This window comes from Saccostrea cucullata, unplaced genomic scaffold (genome assembly GCF_032062105.1).
Source record: "Saccostrea cucullata isolate Sc308-1 unplaced genomic scaffold, CSIRO_AGI_Scuc_v1 ctg432, whole genome shotgun sequence".
Taxonomy (NCBI): Eukaryota; Metazoa; Mollusca; class Bivalvia; order Ostreida; family Ostreidae; genus Saccostrea; species Saccostrea cuccullata.
This window is the reverse complement of record NW_026931879.1, coordinates 26739-48556: the sequence shown is the minus strand read 5'-3', so window position 1 is coordinate 48556 and position 21818 is coordinate 26739. Positions and strand designations below refer to the sequence as shown.

General features: G+C 32.6%; 3 protein-coding genes across 3 annotated transcripts; 2 read left to right on the top strand and 1 right to left on the bottom strand.

Annotated features, from left to right (window-relative positions):
- Positions 1–1099: 1099 nt before the first annotated feature.
- Positions 1100–8767, bottom strand: LOC134233862 (6-pyruvoyl tetrahydrobiopterin synthase-like). Its single transcript, XM_062715910.1, has 6 exons — positions 8645–8767; positions 5834–5913; positions 5627–5649; positions 3359–3415; positions 2382–2452; positions 1100–2296 (listed from the first exon to the last, which is right to left on the bottom strand). Exons 1-6 carry the CDS (start codon positions 8707–8709, stop codon positions 2173–2175), a joined length of 420 nt encoding a protein of 139 aa, XP_062571894.1. The 5' UTR covers positions 8710–8767; the 3' UTR covers positions 1100–2172.
- On the top strand, positions 8760–13840 carry LOC134233861 (TM2 domain-containing protein 3-like). Its single transcript, XM_062715909.1, has 5 exons — positions 8760–8910; positions 10302–10582; positions 12052–12214; positions 12463–12538; positions 13263–13840. The coding sequence occupies exons 1-5, from the start codon at positions 8811–8813 to the stop codon at positions 13426–13428; spliced, it is 786 nt and encodes a 261-aa protein (XP_062571893.1). The 5' UTR covers positions 8760–8810; the 3' UTR covers positions 13429–13840.
- Positions 13841–17101: 3261 nt separating this feature from the next.
- LOC134233877 (short-chain collagen C4-like) lies at positions 17102–21495 on the top strand. Its single transcript, XM_062715932.1, has 3 exons — positions 17102–17739; positions 18758–18826; positions 20398–21495. The coding sequence occupies exons 1-3, from the start codon at positions 17496–17498 to the stop codon at positions 20877–20879; spliced, it is 795 nt and encodes a 264-aa protein (XP_062571916.1). The 5' UTR covers positions 17102–17495; the 3' UTR covers positions 20880–21495.
- The last annotated feature ends 323 nt before the right edge of the window (positions 21496–21818 follow it).

The following is a 21818-nucleotide window of genomic DNA, read 5'->3' as shown; positions in this document are numbered from 1 at the left end:
GTCTGATTTCAATATAACTTGACACACAAGTAGACTACTCTAAGATACATAATTCTGTGTATCGGTTTTTGATTTCGATGAACAGTGTTGCCGTGGTTACTAAAAATAGAAATTTCTGTGAAATTCTTTTAAAATGCTACTCCTCCTACAGTTTTGGTCTGATTTCAATATTACTTGGCACAAAAGTAGAATACACTAAGATACATAATTCTTTGTATCGGTTTTTGATTTCGATGAACGGTGTTGCTGTGGTTACTAAAAATAGAAATTTCTGTGAAATTCTTTTAAAATGCTACTCCTCCTATAGTTTTGGTCTTATTTCAATATAACTTGGCACACAAGTAGACTTTACATAATTCTGTGTATCGGTTTTTGATTATTGTTGCCGTGGTTACTGTTAAATTCTTTCAAAATGCTACTCCTCCTACAGTTTTGGTCTGATTTCAGTAAAACTTGGCGCACAAGTAGACTACACTAAGATACATAAATCTATGTATTGGTTTTTGATTTCGATGAACGGTGTTGCCTTGGTTACTAAAAATAGAAATATCTGTAAAATTGTTTCAAAATGCTACTCCTCCTACAGTTTTGGTCTGATTTCAATATAACTTGGCACACAAGTAGAATACACTAAGATACATAATTCTGTGTATCAAATTTTAATTTTGATGAACGGTGTTGCCGTGGTTATTAAAAATAGAAATGTCTAAAATTGTTTCAAAATATTTCTACAGTTTTGGTCTGATTTCAATATAACTTGGCACACAAGTAGACTACACTAAGAACATAAAGAGACTTTGTCAATGATCATTATTCTACTTATTACTGTTGTAAAGTTTCGCTGCTTAAGTACTTTATATAAGTTCAAACCAGTTCTTTATTTTTACTTTTGTTTCCCAGCATGTTTCTGTTTTGTACCATAATCAACTTAATATGGCAGGGAAGTCAAAGATGTATGTGAAACAATACACGGGAATACAAAGTCATGTAATTGCAGATCAGTCTATAGGTTCTGGTGACATAAGATAGCAAATTCAATATCTTTTAAAAATACGTATTTAACAACATCTCTGATATACATCAAAGTGAAACCGAAAAATCTACATGCATTTTTATTCAAACTGTTCAGATTTAATCAACACAAAAAGCTGCTGTTGACAAATAGGTCTCAAGACCTATGCATTGCTGTTTCTGTACATAAACTAACTATGTACATACTGTAAATGTATTACATTTGGCGTGTACGATATTTGGCGGGAATTCAATTTTCAACAAGTTAGCGTTGATTTGATTTAGCGCTATCTGAATTTGCGAGTTAAAACAGTTAATATACAAGACATTTAGCGGTGTACTTGAACTAGTGGGCTCTGCTTTCCGCCAAAATCGCTAGAATACATCGCTAAATGTAATACCTTTACAGTTATCATGAGCATTCAAAAATGTTTTAAACTGTGAAATCTAACTTTTCGTGGGGGTTTAATTTTTGGTGTTTTCGAGCCATGGAGAGAATCAAGAATTCATGACTACCACAAAATGTAAAATTTCATATGCATTACTACTAAACATTCTCCAACCAAGAAATCAAATCCCCACAAACCAATATTTTATTCTTCAAACCTTGAAAATTTGACCCAACGAAAATATGTGATTATACAGTATTTTAAGGAACATGGTTATACTTGTATAAAAAGATAAAACAAAACCAATATCTTGTATTTGATAAAAATGAGATTATGCTAGAGCATTCTAAATAATAATATAAATGTAATATGTAGTAAAAATACCCCCCCCAAAAAAAGATTAAGGATCAATGACGAACAAATGTACTACATGCTATTCACATTAAACAATTACCAGCACAGTTACATGTACAAAGCTGTCATTACATTCATATACGGTACTCCCATTCTTAACACACACACTCAAAAAACGCTTCTTCACAAATAAATAAGCTTTTTCACTGAAAAATACAACTACATGTAAATAATAATAATGCTGTACAGTATACAATTGGTACAACAAAATCTAATTTTAAAAACTGCAGCATTGTCAAGTTTACTAAGTTTATACATTTAATAGTCTTCCTGATCTGCTTACCCGTTTCATTGACTGTGATGCAGCAAAAATGGGAATCAAATCAAATTTTTTCATGAATTACACAATATCCTTCTATCACTCTCCTCGATAGACTATCACATTTTTATCTGTTTCATGAATCTTGACTTCATAAAGTAGGTCCTTAGGTGTTTTCTTCTGTAATTCACTCCAAATAAACACAGCTAAGTTTTCTGTTGTACTGTGAAGATATAAAAGTGCATGGTCACAAAATATCACTGAAATACCATACATTTAACTTTAATGTTTGTACAACAAAAGATTACCTCACTTTGTCTTTGAAGTATGGAACATCTTTATCAATGTTTTTATGATCCAGTGTGTCCATAATGGCATCCTGAAAATGATAAAGCAGGTACATTTAGATCCAGTGGGTGAGGGGGATCCACTTTTTCTTCCATACATTTTTATGCCCTCCTTCAAAGAAGGAAGGGGAATGTTGCTTTGCTGCTGTCTGTTGATCAGTCTGTCTGTCTGTCCACCATCTGTTTCCATTCATTTTCTTTGAAGAGCTTTCACATATTGAAATGAAATTTGGTAAAAAGATTTATCATAAGAATATCTAGGTCAAGTTTTGTTTTGGGTACGAATGGACCATTTTTGACAGAGTTATGCCCCTAGGACTTAGAAAAATTCTGCTCATTTTCTTTGCAAAGGTTGCAAGTATTGAAATGAAATTTGGTATACATGTACAGATTTATCAAAAATCTGTCGGTCGGTCTGTCTGTCAGTTTCCGTTCATTTTCTTCACAGAGGTCGCACAAATTAAAATGATATTTGGTATACAGATTTATCATAAGAATATCTAAGTCAACTTCTCTTTTGGGTAGAATCGGCCATTTTGGACAGAGTTATGTTCCTTTGACTTAGAAAAATTCCAATTATTTTGGGGAGGGGGGCATATGTGACTGCCAAATCACTTTGAAATATTCCAAGTATTTATATCTCTGTTTGAGAGAACTAAGTTCAACAGTATTGTAATGTTAGGGTTCAATATTTGTGGACTTGGATACTCTTACTAGTATCAAAACTACTCAGTAAATGTGGATCCCTAGCCTATGTTTTTCATGGAATGTCTGACCAGGCAATACTCCATCCATGAAACTGTTAATTTTTTTTGGCCCCTAAAAATTGGCATCATCTATTAAAATGACCCCATAGCAGCCAACCTGGTCTATCTGCTTTTAAAATTCTCTCAGAATTTATGCTTTAGTATCACTGCTATTAATGAAAACATAAATACCTGCATAAACTTCTTTAGATCTACAATATTCAGGACCATTCCTGTTACTGGATCAACCTACAAAATATTTTAATTAGTTATGAAGTACATTGTATTTTGCAGCCTTAAATCAATTCTTATACATGTAGGGATTTTTCAAAAAATAAACAAAGTTTTATTTGCTCCACATATGTATACACTCTTTTTAATGCCCCAAAGATTTGGGGATATAAATTTTTGCCTTGTTGGTGTGTCTGTTCAGATGTTAATCTGTTTGTTCGTAAAACCTTGAACCTTGGTCATATTTTTTGAGTAAGTGGGTTAATGGCTTTTATATTTCACAGGTGTATTCCTTGTGACAAGACCTTCTTTTGAGTACAGCCAAGTTTGACCTCCTTGACCTTGACCTTGGAGTTTGACCCACTTTTACTATAAATTACCAAACTTTAACTTTGGTCATAAATTTTGAACAGTTAGTGCTAGCTAGGGCTTTCATACTTGACATGTGTAACCAGTGTGAAAGACATTTCAATGGGTATAAATATTTTTGACCTTGACCCTATCCACTTTTAAATATTTTTAATCTTAGCCATAACTTTTAAACAGTTAGTACTAGGCCTTTCATATTTCAAAGATTTATTTCTTATGACAAGTCCTTCCTTTGGATTCCAACAATTTTGACCTTTTGACATTTGATCTTGGAATTTGACATGCATTTGAGAAAGTTTAACTCTTGCCACAAGCTGCAATCAGTGTTTCACAAACTCATCTTGCTACTTTTATAAATCTCCTTTATCAATTGTTTATTCATAAATATTCATATTTATTACATTCAATAGGATTAAACAACATATGTAATGAAAATAGGGAGAGATAAAGTATTGGAAAAACAAGATGTGTTTGTGAAACTTTGAAACCTCCATCCGGCAGCTAATGGCAAGGTTTGAATTCTCTCAAAAGCATGTCAAACTCAAAAGGTCAAAAGTGTTGGAACCAAAAGAAAGGTCTTGTTACAAGGAATACACTTGTGAAATATGAAAGCCCTAGTTCTAACTCAGTAACTGTTTAAAAGTTATGACCAAACTTAAAGTTTTTAAAAAGTGGGTCAAACTCTTGGGTCAAGGTCAAAACTTTTTTATAGCAGCTGAAAGGTCTTGTCACAGGAAATGCACATGTGAAGTATGAAAGCCCTGCATGGCTTCAACTGTTCAAAAGTTATGGCCAATGTTAAACACATTAAAGTGTGGTATTTTTTGTAAAAGTAGGTCAAACTCCAAAGTCAAGTCAAAAGGTCAAATTTGATGGCACCCAAAGAAAGGTCTTCTCATAAGGAATAACCTGTGAAATATGAAAGCTATAACCCCACCCACTGAAGTTATGGGCTAGGTTAAAGCTGACAAAAGACAGAAAAACTGACAGACAAACAGACAGGACAAAACAATATACCCCACAATCTTTTGATCCAGGGGCATAAATGGGAATACCTAATTGAAGACCTACAGGTAATTGAAGACCTAGAGAAGACCTAAGGAAGACCTACAAAAATGTGGGTTTATATACAGCAAAACTGATGTGATATTCTGATTAAGCATGTCCTAAATTTATAAAATACACAAAAAAGTTTTTAAAAAGAAGTTTTAAAGTGTATTTTTTAAGCTTGGTAAGGGGAACTATTTCTTCTCTCAGACGACCTACAGCAAGAATAATAACTCGGGTAAATAACAAATCAGTTGTTCACCAAAACATATCAAGAAAATGTAATTATCAGAAAAATGTAATTAAATAAATTATATTTAATGACGAAAAAAAAATAATTGGAGATATTTTAGACAAATACATCAAAGATTAAAACATAAAATGAAATATTCAGTCAGAGACAATTCTATTTTGTTAAAAAAAAAATAATTAGTCAATAAAATCAGTAAAATTTTAAAACTTTACAAAGCTGAAACTTTTACACTATCGGGTGAAACACAATAAAGGGAACAGTAAGGTTGCAGTTGGGAGTAAAAAATTAATGTCTGTATTTTGCCCCAGAAATAGTTCCCCATACCACGCTTAAAAAATACACTTTAAAACTTCTTTTTATAAAACTTTTTTGTGTATCTTATGTATTTAGGACATGCTTAATCAGAATATAACATCAGTTTTGCTGTATATAAACCCACATTTTTGTAGGTCTTCTGTAGGTCTTCAATTAGGCAGGCCGGGCATAAATATCTTAGAGGGATTATCTTAGAGGGATTTTATTATAATTATTAATTTTGAATAGACTTTTTCAATACTTACCGGTCCTTTGACAGTAACTTCCACTGAAAAAACGAAGTTGAAATATTTTTTTTTTTAATACATTAAATGAGACATCAGTAAATGTTTATTTCACATCTGTTCCCACTTTTCTTAATTATTAGAATATAAAGCACCCTTTTCTGAGCTATCACACATTTATAGATACATTTATCACTGATCCAATAGATAAGATCAATTGTATCATACCTTTGTAATTATGCCCATGTCCGTTTGGATTGTTACATTTTCCGAATATAGTTTTGTTTTCTTCCTCCCCAAGTTCCAAGCTATAATTGTAAAGTGAAATGATTTACAAGACATATATAAATTTTTTTCTGGAAATACAGTCATATTACCAGTAACTAATATTTGCCAGTATCGAATATTTTTTTTATTTAAATATTCTAGAAAAACATAGTGAAGGGTTTTTAAAATCTTACTAGGTTAATACAATAAAAGGATGAATATTCTATCACTGTGTTGTGTTTTTGTAATATCTGCATGATTATTTCCCACAATATTTACAATTTGAACCGATGACCTACACTACTGTAGATTTTAACACGCGCAAGTGCAAGTCTAAGAAAACGAAAGTGTGTCGAGAAATGCGTCTAAATAAAAAATTTGATATGTTGTCGATCCAGATTGTGAATGTAATCAATATTTAGGATAAATACAAAAAGATAGAATATTAAATTCAAGGAAAATTGACTTTTGAATGAAACTTAACATCTAAACTTACCACGTGTTGTTTTCTTAGTTACGAATTACGAATTTTGGAAGAACGAAAAATGCCGTTTTACGGGATGCAAAAAAAACAAAGAAAGCTGACAGGAGTGAAAATACTATCAAAACTATTTATAAACAAAAATATTCCATGAAAATTATGACTCAGAGATGATTGATTTAATTATAATAACGCATGTCACTAAAAGTTTCTCATAAAATGCAACATTTTTCATATTGTTTAGTTTTAGAAAAATAATCATTTGAATCAACAAGTAATACTTATATACTTTATGTAGAATTATTTTCTTGAACGTATATTACTACAATAATTTCGACCAACCGGTTTCATTTATTAAGTCATCAACAATAGAGGGCACCTGATTCGATACTGAAAAATCGATTCGAAACTAGGAAAAAAGGGGGGTGTTTTTTTGACAGCTATATGTCACTGTACCGTTTATATTTTGGAAATTTTTATACTACTTGTTTGTAGAGCTTAGAAATACAAATTAAACAACAACAAAGAAAATTTGGAAATTCAAAGATATGGGTTGTATTTAATACGTAACTAGAAACCGATTCGTTTTGTGTAAAATGACTGTACTAGCAAGACCTGAAGACCGGTACTACGAATCACCGGAATGCCCTGCAATCACCGAAATGTCCAGAGAAATCACCGAAATGCCACCGAAAAGCCCCTTATATTGTTAAGAATAAAAAAAATATTAAATATTGATGAAATTAACTGTTCTAAAGCCTAGATACCAAATTAAAATTTCATAATTTTAGCGTAAGTATTTGTGCATGTACCAAAGAAAGATAACTCTCACTGATTACAGACACGTGCCAGAGTAGTTTTATTTTTAATTTTTCCCATTTTTCATTTATATATATTTCTAACAATAAGTTATTCTTTCATATAAAATTTTTGTTTGTAATATCATTGACGTATTTTCTTGATTTCTAAAAAAGGAGGACTCATGTGTAATTTTACTGGAAAATCTTATATGAACAATGTATATATTAAGTTACATGTATAATCAAAATAAAAAGATTTTACGTTTAGTATATATAAACAACAATATATGCCATGTATGACTTTAATCAAAATTTATTTTTTTATTCATTTAACTATAAGATTATATGCTGGGTATAATCAGGGACTTATGTATGTCCCTGGTACATTGTATAATTCACAAGGATCGAAGGGAATGGTTGATAGACGTATATTATAAATATTGTATGTATGAATTAAAGTTTTGCTCGATCCAGTTCGTAAATTAATGACATTAAATTATGTTCACACTATTTCTGAGGAAAATAATTCATTATACACTTTTTCATTTCAGCACAGAAAAGAACTGCAATATTTAAAGAAATTTAATAAAATCAATAAAAATTATAAATTTATTTCATTTTTGTGTATACAAGATAACAAACTGTTTTGAAAGTTTCATATTTTACTATTTATGATAAAAAGAATAAAGACAAAATTAATTTGATTTTATTGTGATTGGACATCTGAAATAATACGTTTACTGTGTATACACAGTGATTAAATAATTGATCTAGTGACAGGTGTGTAGTATTCTTATGTCATATTACATAATCAGGTACATGACAATCAGTGACCGAAGTTACGCACGTGCGCTATACAAACACAGGAAAGGGTATCTTTTGCTAGTGAACAGTTTACTACATCTGATTCAATTAAAAATGAAAGAGTAAAAAAGTTGACAATTTACCTTATTTTTTTTTTAAGTTGTTGAATAGGTTGAATACACACATTACATGATTTGTCAAGCACTTGCTACTTCCAAAATATTTGCCAATAGACAAGAGAAACGTTCCGTAATTGACCTGATTGACAATGTATTCTATAATCAATTGTAAGTAACAAATTAGAATAAATAATCATTTAAAACAATTAATGAGAACATTTTCATGGCTTAACGAAGTACAAAGTTTAATTTTTCTTTTCCTTTTGTGATTGCATTTGTCTTTTGAAAATCTTTCATATCGATCGTGAATTATTACAGGAGTTGGTCTCTCTCTCTCATTTTGTTTGGTAAAACATTAACTTTATAGTCCTTAAAAGTAGATATATTTAATAAAAGATAAATTTACTCGATAAATAATGACAAGTATTTAGATTTTACCGCCAGACCTATTTCCCTACTTCTACCTTCCTCAGAACACAATCGTTAAATTGGTATTTTCATTTTAAAAATGGAAGTATATAGAAAAAAATCTATTGAGCAGGCATTGTAGTTAACTTTATATATCTACCTGTGTAACCTATGACAGGCGCTGAACGTTTCTATTCTGGTAATGTATACAACAGGTGCTGTCATTTTATCTCTTGCCAATCAAAATATTAGAGTGATCTACCTTGGATGATTTTATCCAATCAAATACTACGTTGTTTACGTATTCCGGGAAAAAAAATGACGGAATGGATGTCATCAAAAGAAATCAACAGCAGCTGACACGAATCATACTCGTTTTCTTTATACATTCATCAGTTTTCTTGTCTGTTACTTCAGTCACACAAAGTAAGTTAGTCTATTCATTCTGTAGTCAAGGCGATTTCAGAGAGATACGAGGACGATTTGTTATGATTTCGAATTTCCTCGATAAATTTTTTTCTTTTAATGCAAATACTTGACAATGGTTAAAAATACCGTCAGATATTAGAATTAATTTACTTCTTAAACTGAATGAGGCAATCGATGATAAGATTATTTTTGTGCAAAAAGGATTCTGTTAATAATAAAATTATTATATCTTTTAGGAAACTACTAAACTGTTTTGTATATTCTTAGGAGTTATCAAACCGGCTTCTAAATTTTTTGTGACAAAATTTTATTCAAAACATATCTAAACAATGACAATATATAGTATAAAAGGCATAACTGGTGGGACTGTATTTTATTTATCAGGAAGGGAGCCAGTCAAAGCGCCCCCTAATAAAAACGTCCCGGTCAAAGGGTCCCCTAATTTTAGTCAAAGCGTCCCCTGATTTTAGTCAAAGCGCCCCCTGATTTTGGTCAAAGCGCCCCCTAACATATTTTTATAGAAAAAATATCGTCCCCAAATATTGGTCAAAGCGTGCCCCAATTTTAGTCAAAGCATCCCATGATTTAAGTCAAAGCGTCCCATGATTTTGGTCAAAGCGTCCCCTTATATATTTTTATAGAAAAAAATACCGCCCTCAAATTTTGGTCAAAGGGCCCCCTGATTTTGGTCAAAGCGCCCCCTAATATATTTTTACAGGGGAAAAAAAACGTTTTCTTGTCGATCCCCAAGAAATGGTCAAAATGTCCCCTGATTTGGTCAAAGTGCCCCTTATAGAATTTTTTCGGGTAACTGCAAAACAATGATAATATTATAAATACAAAACAGTTTTATTCCGTAACATGTTTGTAAAAATATATTAGGGGGCGCCTTGACCAAAATCAGGGGATGCTTTGACCAAAATTGGGGACGTTTTGACCATTGCTTTATTCCGTAACATGTTTGTAAAAATATATTAGGGGGCGCCTTGACCAAAATCAGGGGACGCTTTGACCAAAATCGGGGACGTTTTGACCATTGCTTGGGGATGGTTCCAAGACGATTTTTTCTAAGAAAAACATGTAGGGGGCGCTTTGACCAAAATCAGGGGACGCTTTGACCAATATTTGGGGGTGGTTTTGAAACATCATTTTACTGTAAAATTCTATAAGGGGCGCTTTGACCAAATCAGGGGACATTTTGACCAAAATCAGGGGACGCTTTGACCAAAATCAAGGAACACTTTGACCGGGATGGTTTTATTAGGGGGCGCTTTGACTGGATTTCATGAGGAAGTGGTGTCAGAAAATTGGTGTTTATGGTGTTTGTCTAGCCTATTTTGGTTAGAACTTTATTTGTTTTAAATATTTCTCTACAAAAAATACTTCAGGTTCAACAGAAAAACTATCATCTGTTAACACAGTCACAGATTTACCTGAGATTAATGCCACTACATCACAGAACACATCTCCAGATGGAAACTCGTCATTGACATACACTCCTACTGAAGTGTCAACTCCCACTCCCCATGTGGTGCCCCTTAGATGTCCAGATGGGGCTCAGTGTCACTCACTAGGACCAGAATGTCTCGATTGCCAGTTCAATTATCACTGTACCTATGGAGATGATACTTCTGTGAATTGTACAGTGAAAGAGGGCGTAAAATGCGTGGTAAGGAGGGACTCAGTCATAGAAGTTAATTAAATGTTGGCAATAATTTAAGTTTTTTAAGGTATCAGAGTACTGGTATTGGGTTTTGATTATGGTTTTACTTGTATGGAAATGACCCATCGAATTTACTCTGTCTTGGCCATGTTTACAGATATTAAACTTTATACCTCCTAAGAGTGGATTTTACCATTTACGTCAGACACATACATAAATATATTTTAAACTACACATACTGTAACAGAATGTAGCTACTGCACGAAGACTTCTAGGCTATAAGCTGCAGATCTGTAGCTCGCTTGTCTGTTAAATTTTGGGTTGGATAACTAGAAAGCTACAGTGCCACCCATTGAAAAAATGTATATTTATTGTGCAGTAAAAGTGTGCTGTTTCTTGGTTTATTTCTATGTATATTTCAAAATATTACTAACTGTGTTCCTAAGATGTTCTTTAACTACTTCCACAACAAAACAGCACATACAAGTCATGAGGCTCAGGGGGGCTATTAACAGGGACTTTGGGAAATGTTTCGCTTGGGTATTGGCACAAGTTGGCTGTTCAAATGAACGAGCTTGGAAGTAAAAAAGATGCTTAGAATATACAGTTAATGATGTTTTTAGATGGCAGTTTGATATAGAGAAATAGATAGAGAAATAACACACTTTTTTTCTGCGCAATAAATATACACTTTTTTTCAATGGGTGGCATTGTAGCTCTCTGGTTGTCCATCCCAATTTTTTCATACCAGTGAGCTACAGATCTGCAGCTACCGTATATACTCGCCTATAAGTCGGTCCGCCTATAAGTCGGTTGTATTTTTTGACGTTATTTTGGTTTGATTTGGTATTGACCCGCTTATAAGTCGATACAATTTTTTGACAAAATCTGGTGACAATTTCAAGTACATCCATAGATGTTTTAACCTGGTTTCAATTAATATATTTTTCGAAATGACACTGATATTAATTTTGAATTATTTTTTAGAAAAGGCAATGCTTCACTTAAAATACAAATAAAATTATTAAAATATATAAATACTTGTATTTTATATATATAATCTAAGAATACATAGTAGATTATCTTATATATCCAGACATTTTCTTTGATAATCATCGGACATGCACATAAGATGCTACATTTTAGCCTCCAGAAAAATACCAATCTCTTTTTGACTCGCCTATAAGTCGGACATAGAGTTTTAGACCAATATTTAACTCCCAAAATACTGACTTATAGGCGAGTATATACGGTACTTGCACTACAAGCTGAAGATATCATATTCCATTTTCAGTTGATTCTTCTGTCTTTCATTTCTTTGTATTGACTTGCCATATGATCTTCTCTTCATCATAAGCAAGTTAATGAATGGCTGAGGAATAAGGAATCCCCTGTATTATATTCAGAATATTTTTAACAGCTTTGTTTACTTACATCAATTTGAAAATATCCTTAAAAGTTTTTGTTTGGCACAGGGCTCTAGGGAACAAATAAGAAAATTAAACTGCAGGTATTGCTACCAGCTGCATGAATCCAATTACACATGCAGTAAAGTGAATGCAACCTGTGCTGTGAGGGATGCTCCACGCAAACGATACGTGTCCCAGTGTCAGGTCAAGGAAAATGTTTTTTGTCTAGGTAAATATATGAGCACATGGTTAATTCACACAGATTGTATTTTCACATTGTATAATTTTGTTTAATGCAACAACAGTATTATACATATTCATTAAAATGGTATTGCATTAAATTAGTTTACATTTATCAATGTTCTTTTACAAATAAATATTCAAACTTGTACACAAACTTAAAATAATGCACATGTAAAGTAATTGGATTGCAATATGTATCTTAAAACAGTGAACTTTTTTTATTATCTTCTTTAGGAAACAGGACTTTTCAAAAGCGAAAGTTTTGTAATTGGACAAGTGGATACAAGTGGTCAACAGCACTGGCTTTAAGGTATACATATAAACAACAGGGTTTTCAATAGATAAATCATAAATGTACATATACATATAGAATGCTAGATAACAACAGTGTTACATGTTACACATTTGTTGGATTCCTGTTACAGTGATACATGGGTAAACGTCTGCAATTTTATTTTCACAGTTTTACTTGGTTACACCTCTGATTCTTATACTGTAGCATGGTTACACCGCTCTCTGATTCGTATACGGTATTACAAGTTATATGGTTACACCACACTTTAATTCTATTTCCAGTGTTACAAGGTTACATCTCTCTTTCATTCTTATTGCACATCTGTGTTTTCATGACAGTGTTACACAGTTAAATCTTTGTTGATTCTTATTACAGTGTTACACTGTTATGTTACACTGTTAAATCTTTGTTGATTCTTATTACAGTGTTACATGGTTACACTTCTTCTTGATTTTAATTGCCATCACATTTCACTTTGATTCTTATTACAGTATTCGGTCTACATGGTTGCATCTCTATTTCATTCTTTTTGCAGGGCTACATAGTTACATTTTTGTGTTTCTTTTACAGTGTTACATGGCAACACCTCTCTTTGATTTTTATTACAACGATTTATAGTTTACACCTTTCTATTATTTTTCATTACATTGTTATATGGTTTACCTCTCTGTGTTGATTTTTATTACAGTGTTACATACTTTACCTCTCTGTGTCTAAACCTTTCTGTGTTTTATTACAGTGTTACACTTGGAGGGTTTGGAGTGGACCGTTTTTACCTGGGCCAGTGGAAGGAGGCCCTGGGGAAGCTGTTTAGTTTCGGGGGTCTGGGGGTGTGGACAATTGTGGACGTGATTCTGATTGCTGTAGGATACATAGGCCCTGCTGATGGATCTCTTTATATTTAATCATTGATTAATATTGGTTTATTACTGTTCTTTTCTCATCCATGGAGGGATTTCAAAAAACACAACAGTTTATCAGTTACATGTATGTTTCAGAAATGTAGCTAATTTGCTCAAAATGCATTTTTACTCCTTACAACTGTCAAAGAGTAAAAATGTTACCTTTTATACATATGGTAGTGAATGTTTGTTGTTGTTTTTACTTTGATTTTAATAAATTCATATGTCAGGTTGATATCTTGAAGGCTTTAATTTAAGAAAAGCATAATTGAGTAATGAATCAGTTTTGTTGGAAATGTTTAAGGTGTGAATGTATCAAGTATCAGTTATGTTAAGAGAGTGTAAATATGCTTTTTTTTGCAATATGAATAATAGTAATGTGTACATGAAAATTGTATTGAAATGTCCATTCAAAAAATAAACTAGTGCTAATTGTAACGGGAACCGTTACAGATGTTCCCCAAACGCTCCCCAACTCCCAAACTCTGTGCATTTTTGACTTTAACAACGTTTTCCCAGAAGGATACCAATTATATTCATTTTTTAGCATTGCACCCGAGCGCATGTGAATGCATGTGCGTTATGACCATATCATCTTGTCTACACTATTTATATATTTTAATATACTATATATTAAAGCATTCAGTCCAAAAGTAATAAAAATCACTCATTCAAGTGTATTTTTAAATATACTCGTTTCAAATGCACGCACGTGCGTGCACGTGCATGATGATCATACCTTCTTGTAGGAGTCCCTTACATCTATCTATGTTCTAAATCCCATCCTGTTTGGTTGAAAAACAAGGGAGTTATAGCCATTTAAAGTTTCAGCCAATCAGATTGCAGCACACGTGCATGCGCGTGATTTCATGATTTTTTTGAATACCATTTTGTAGGATATCCCAATGCATGACTTTATTTAAATTTTCAAAGAATTTCGTCAAAAAACAAAGGAGAAATAGCCATTTAAAGTTTCAGCCAATCAGATTGCAGCACACGTGCATGCGCGTGATTTCATGATATTTTTTCTATATCATTTTGTAGGATATCCCATTGCATGACTATATTTTAAATTTCAAAGAATTTCGTCAAAAAAACAAAGGAGATATAGCCATTTAAAGTTTCAGCCAATCAGCTTGCAGCACGCGCACATGCGCATACTTTCATGAAAATTCTTATATATCATGCGGTAGATCTTCATAATGTAGGTCTATGTTAAAAATTTCAAAGGATTATGACAAGAAACAAGAAAGATATTGAGACTTTAAATTCAACCAATCAGAGCGAAGCACACGTGCATGCGCGTGAGATCTTGCTATTTTGACCATGCTATCTTGTCTATACTACTAATGTATCCTTACATTATGAGTTTCAAAAAATTTCGTCAAAAAATAGAAAAGTTACGGCAATATCCATTTTATTGGTCATTTCACGTGTTGCACGTGCGCGCTCTTGCAAGCACGTGCGCGCAAAATGACCTTCATTCGGCAACTCTACATAACATGCCTACTGACCCTAAAAAGGTTTCACCTATGTCGGATGTGAAGTTTACAAGATCACTCGTGGACAAAATTTTCCCAGGAAGAAGAAAAATAATAAGAATAATAATAATAAGAAACAGAGTAAAAACAATATGTTCCCCAACTTCGTTTGGGGAACATAATTATTATAAGTTTCTTTTGTCTTTTGTTAGCTCACCAGAGTCACTCAGGTGACCTATTGCTATCTCTTTTTTTCCGTCGTCGTGCGTTAACATTTAAACATTTTCAGCTTCTTCTCTGAAAACACTCAACTAATTTCAACCAGTTTTGGCATGTAGCATCTATGGATGAAGGGGAACAAAAATTATTATTAAAAAGAATTTTATGGTCCCTGCCCCCTGGGGCCTAATGGTTGGGACCAAAACTACTAGAATCAATGAAAAGATGCAAAAGTTGTGTCATACAGGTATATGTTTAAGGTAAAGTGGGTCTTTGCTCCATAATTTTGGTAACTAAAAAGTGTATATATTTATGCAAACTTTGGGGATTAACTTTTTTAAAAAATGGAGCTTACTCATATCGAAAAATGGTGTTATAGTGTGAGAAATTGACTCGTTGCTATAGGCTTTTCGCTTGTCATGTTCACCCATCTCCTTATTTTACATTACCAAATTCCCATGATTTATCTATGCTATAACAAGAAGTAGTGGAGCAACCAACCTGTCTCTTCCAACAGTAAAGATAATGTTTGGAAAATTGGGAGTTGCACATGCCCCCTCCCAATACTACGTATTGTGTTCAAAAACTTTAATTTCTAATTAATCTTTAATCCATGCATCAAATTTTTGTTTGTGTTAAGTACCCTTTATAAAACAAATATGAGGATGAATTACACATTCTGTTTTCTAACACAATAAACTATTTTATTGAGTTTAGAATATGACAAGTAAAGTTGTTTTATGTTTTCCTTTTTTTTGTAGAAATTTCAATTAATACAGTAACACGGACACTTTTTATTGAACTGGCCTACTTGTAGGCAAAAGTTATAAGCAAGCTCCCACTGAATTTGGTCGAATCGGCGAAAACCAACAATCAATTAATATATGCTATTTTGAAATAATTTGTTAATAATATAAAGTTCATTTTTGTCGTTGATTTGGAAAGGAAAGGATCATAAATACATCTAGATGTAGAAATTAGAATACCTAGACTACATTGAAAAAAGAAGAAAGACTGATAACTTTGCGTACAAACTTTCTGATGAAAATATAGTTATTTTTAATAAAAAGAATATAGAATAGAACGTAATTGTCGCTCATATTCATGGGATTACCTACACTACAAATTTGGATAGTAAAGCCAAGTCTACTCTTCAAGACAATAAATAACTAAATTTCTAGGGAAGTCAGTATTTGGTTTATTACCATATGGTGGGTGTTATTTCAATAGTTATTAAAATGTGGTGGTGTTTTCAAAAGTATTGTCAACTTCTTTTGAAGCAATAATTTACAAGTACATGTAGTCGTAATTTTGATAGTAAACTCAATGAATGAATTGAAATGTTGGAGAACATAATGAACAATTAATCCTTATAGTTTATAATAATTAAGTTATTTCAATAAGTCTTGCAATGTGGTTTTTGTGTTTGATTGATTATCAGCAACTATCAAAAAAATTATTTAAATCACTTTTGAAATCATTATTTCATTCACCATTGAAAACTTAATTTCAAATGGAACATTATTTCAATACTGGTTGCAGCCTATGTTTCTTATTGAAATGTACTCTCAACCACTATTGAAATAATTATGTCATATAGTGGCCGTATTTCAATAGTGGTTGCAACCTTTGTGCACTCTCAACCATTATTGAAAGAAGTATTTCAATAATGGTCGTATTTCAATTGTGGTTGCAACCTACGTTTGTTATTGAAATGCACTCTCAAGCTCTATTGAAATAATTATTTCAATAGTGGTCGTATTTCAATAGCGGTTGTAGCCTATGTTTGTTATTGAAATGGACTTTCAACCACTATTGAAATAATTATTTCAATAGTGGTCGCATTTCAATAGTGGTTGCAACACACCATATCATAATTTGATGAAGTGTTTTTCAAATGTGGTAATAGTTAGTGATTTTTTTTTAATTAATAATCTAGACACCATGTACAGCATAATTTGTTGAATTGATTTCAAATGTTATATAGTTATAGAGGTTTTTTAAATTCAATATCTAGACACCAAAGCATGATTTGAAATGATGTCTCGACCCTCTTTTACAACTTTGTCAAATTTTACAAATAATAGAGCAATTGAGTCCTTCCAAATCCTTATCACATCTTTTATGTTCCCCGTCTCATTCTAAGATACAACTTCGATATCTCTATCAAAAATATCATGTCTTCCAAAGATTTCCTGTACAGCAAACCAAGAAAAAAATATTTGGTTTGGATGAAATAAAGCAATAAATGGCCATTTTTCAAGTTAATAGACACACACATATCCTTATCAAAACCAAACCAAACTGATAATGATAAGGAGAATTAAGCCTACAGCGAAGAATTTTATATTCTTTCCACCTTGAGAGTATATGTTCCTTGTCATGAATTCAGTTTTCTTCTTTTGCTTTTTATATAGTTGCTTAATTTCTGTTTCCGGTGATAACGATCCTGACATGATGAATTCACGGCTAGAAGCCCTGGAACATGAATTACAGGCTTTAAAATTAGATCTGCTTGAAACAAAAACTAGGAACTCGGCCCAAGACGCTAAAATAAATTCTCAGGAATCAGAAATTCAGGATTTGAAAAATCAACTAAGCATTAGAACTTCAGGTAATTTTGCATTCTTACAAGTTTGTATAGAATTGCTTTAAAAACGATGCTGAATGGCAAATTAAAGAATAAAAGAAAATCGACGACTTTTAGCTCACCTCGACGAAGTTGGGGGGAGCTTATGTGATACCCCATCGTCGCAAACCACGGGTTTTGAGTCCGCAAGCTTCATAGAGAGAATCGATGTGAATCACCCGTGGGTTACCGACGTTTTTCGGCGTCGGTGTTTTGTCTCTTTAAGTTTTTGGTGAAGCCTATATTTGATCTAAAATGCAAGCAAGATGCTTCTAGTGTGTTTCATTGTACCAATCAAGGATTCAGATGCTGCAATTTCAGCTAAGGATTGACCGGATTAATATTTTTGGAGAAGACTTAAGTTTTTGAGGCAGATCTTACTTCCAAGTAACTATTACCCCTATGTTTGCCACACTTGCATGGTTGATACATTTAAGGATGCATAAGTTACCAAACTTGCTTCAGATGCTGTATCTGACCTACATTTTCTGGATGATTGAACAGGTTAAAGTTTTTGGTGCAGGCCTCTTTTCCAAGTAGCTATAAGCCCTTATAATGTTGACTAATTTGCATGAGTGATACATCTAAGGATTCATATTACCTGCTTGCTTCAGATGCTTGCTCTTGCATACATTTTCCGGATGAGTGAACAGGTTAAAGTTTTTTGAGCAGGTTCATTCTGAAGTAACTATAAGCACTATGTTAACCAAACTTGCATGGATGATACATCTAGTGATGCACACTATCGGGCTTGCATCTAAATTTTCCAGATGAGTGATCTTGGGATGAACACTTCTAGATTATTAGTTTAATGTTGGACTTTGCCTTACTTAAAGACAAACATTCGTTGAGGTGAGCTCTGTAATCTCTGATTACCTTTTTTAAATTTTTTAGAGATTTATAATTTATGTCATTTTCATTTTGATATTTGCTGTATAAGTGTTTTAAATGCATGAATTTAATGAAACATTTCGTGCAATTCCTCTTTTTAATTGGTACACAGGTTCGACTTACATAAGATGGGGACGAAAGACATGTCCAGTCGTCAACGGAACCTCTTTGGTCTATGCTGGTAATTGTAGTTTTTACCTTACCTGAGCAGAAAGCTCAAGTGAGCTCTTCTGATCACACCTTGTCTATTCGTCTGTTTCTAAACTTTTTACTTCTTCTCCAGTACCATGGAGCTCCATGAGTAGGGTGGAGCCAAAATGGGGAATCACATTTTTACTTAAGAATAAATAGGAAAACATCTTTTAAAATTAATCTTCAAACTAGCCACATAGCAAAGCCTTGATTATGGGGATCATATTGATATGGAAGATTTCATCTTTAAGGCAACATGATTCAGAAATAGTGAATTTGATGGGAACTTTCTTAAGAACAACTGGGCCAAACAAGTTCAAACTAATAGGAAACCTTTTTTTAAATATATATTTAAAAGTTTTTGTTCAAATGAGAGTCAAGTGGAGCCACAATGATTTTTTACTTAGGAATAAATAGGAAAAATATCTTTAAAAAATGATCTTCTTCTTAAGAATAACAAAGCAATGATTAATCATATTGAAATTGAAGCATCATCAGATAGTATAGATTCAAGTTTGTTCAAATGATGACCCCCGGAAATAGGGTGGGCTACAATGGGAGACCACATAAAAGAATTACAGGAAAATATATTTAAAAATCTTCTTATCAAGAGCACCAAGTCATAGTCATAAAAACCTTCTTCTCAAAAACAACAAAGCCATGACTTGGAAGCATCCTTTGGTAGTGTAAAAGAGTTTTAAATTAACTTCTCATTATTGAAATTTATGAAATTATGGGAAATAAAAAATTTTCTGAGAGAAAAAAAGCTTGTAAAAATTTTTCTTTTATAAGCGTAAATATTCGATAGTATATATCTTTAAAAATTTCTTCCCGAGCAATAAAAATCCGACGTATCAAATTGCTTTGAGACTAACGCGCTACCACTATGTTACACGGCTCATGATGAAGTGGGGCATTTAAATCATGTTTGTAATATAACCCTTGACTTAATGGACTTGGAAGTATTTCTCGGAAAGATGATGCGAATGTTTTGTCATAAAAGTGTACTTTTAAGGTAAAGTGGGTCTTCGCTCCATGTTTTTGTAAACAAAAAAAATGTATATTTTATTGCAAACTTTTAGGATTATCTTTCAAAAAAAAAAAGGTGGGCTCATTCAACGTTGCCGCCATGAGAGATTTGCCCAAAAAATTCATACAGTATTCAAATTTTTTTTTTGGCTGAAATATTGCCGACTCAGCGTAAAAATACAATAATCAATCAATCAATCATTAATCACTTGTAAAAGTTTACCTAAAACATTCGTAGGCAGTTATTTTTTACTGTATAAATTGATATATCTCTAAAAATTATTGATCTTTGTATTTTCAATATCAATTTTTTTTGCTTCGTCATATATTTATTAATAAATGACCATTGATTTTCATTTCTAAAAATGTCACCGCATATCAGGTATCGCTAAATCATACTTCAGACTATAAAATCTCGGGTCAATATTCAATTTTACTCTCGATGCTATGGGTCTGGGTCATCTGTCTTGTCTCTTGATCTGAGTTAGATGTCTTTTTACGGTAATTCGTTCTATATAATGTATGTTGTAGGATTTACTGCGGGTAGAGATTACAGACAAGCAGGAAGTGGTGTGAATACACTCTGTCTGCCTCATGATCCAGAGTCGGCACCGGCTGGTCTTCCTTCTTCTTCAGGCTTTGGTCGGTTATATGGATCAGAATATGATTTTTCTTTTAAAAATATTGCTGTTAATGACGATGTACCGTGTGCTGTCTGTTTTGTCCACCATGCATCATCTTCTATGATGATTCCTGCAAAACATTCATGTCCTCTTGGTTGGACAAAGCAATATTCAGGTTTCTTAACATCTGATTCAAGTCTGACTAACCCTGTTTATTACGGCTCTGAATATCTGTGTCTTCATGGAAATCCTGAATATATGACAGATGGTGCTCGACAGTATAATAATGATGGTAGACTATTTTTTCCGGTACAGGCAGTATGTGGTTCACTGCCATGTCCACCGTACAAAGATTCCCAAACTGTTGCCTGTGTTGTTTGTATCATGTAATCACATTTAAAATGCAAAATTTCAAATAAATACTAACCAATTTGTTCAGTATTTAAAATGTCTAATATAAAGGTTTTGCATATTCAAAACTGAAAAAAAAACAAGAAATGTTTGCAAAGCACTCCTCCCCTAAATACTTAAAATATTTTACTTCGTCAAAATGGCTAAACTCTGTTGAAAATAGCTTGATCGTACCTAAAACCAAACTTAACATAAATACATTTATGATAAATCTGCATACCAAATTTCTAAAAAGTTCTAAATTTTGCACTCTGCAGACGTTTAATATTTTATCAGAAATGAAGATAAGAAACGATTGAGTCGTCATACATAAAAGAAAAACAACGACATCGCATTGCGGCCTAAATACAAGTGTCATGACTATCTTAACCTTCTTGTCCGTAAGCCTCCTGTCAGTAACGTCAGCATTACTAGAGAATCGTCAACTTGGCAGCAGACGTATGTTGGTAGACGATGTAAGCTTCATGAACTCACGACTGCAAGCTCTTGAGCAACAGTTCCAAACCATACAAACACAGCTGAACACAAAGATTGCGGAACAAGATGCCGAAATTAACGCACTGAGAACAACTCTAGCAAATTTTGAGAACTCAAAGGCAAGACATGGCATGTAATCTATTTTATTTCCTTACAATTATGCAAATACATGTACATGGATATAAACTTCTCGCATATTGTTAATAAAAGAAATATATATGCATTTTGTTTTAGGAACTACGTTTGTACGTTAGGGAAAGAAGTCATGTCGATCAGTAAATGGGACATCAAAAGTTTATTCAGGTAGTTTTGAAACTTAAACCTTAAAGGCTCTTAAATGTTTTGAGGGGAAAAAATATACATTTTTACCAACTTTTTTTTTCATAAAAAACTACAATTCAATTTAAAATTACGTTTAGAGACAAAAACCCCAAACCCCTT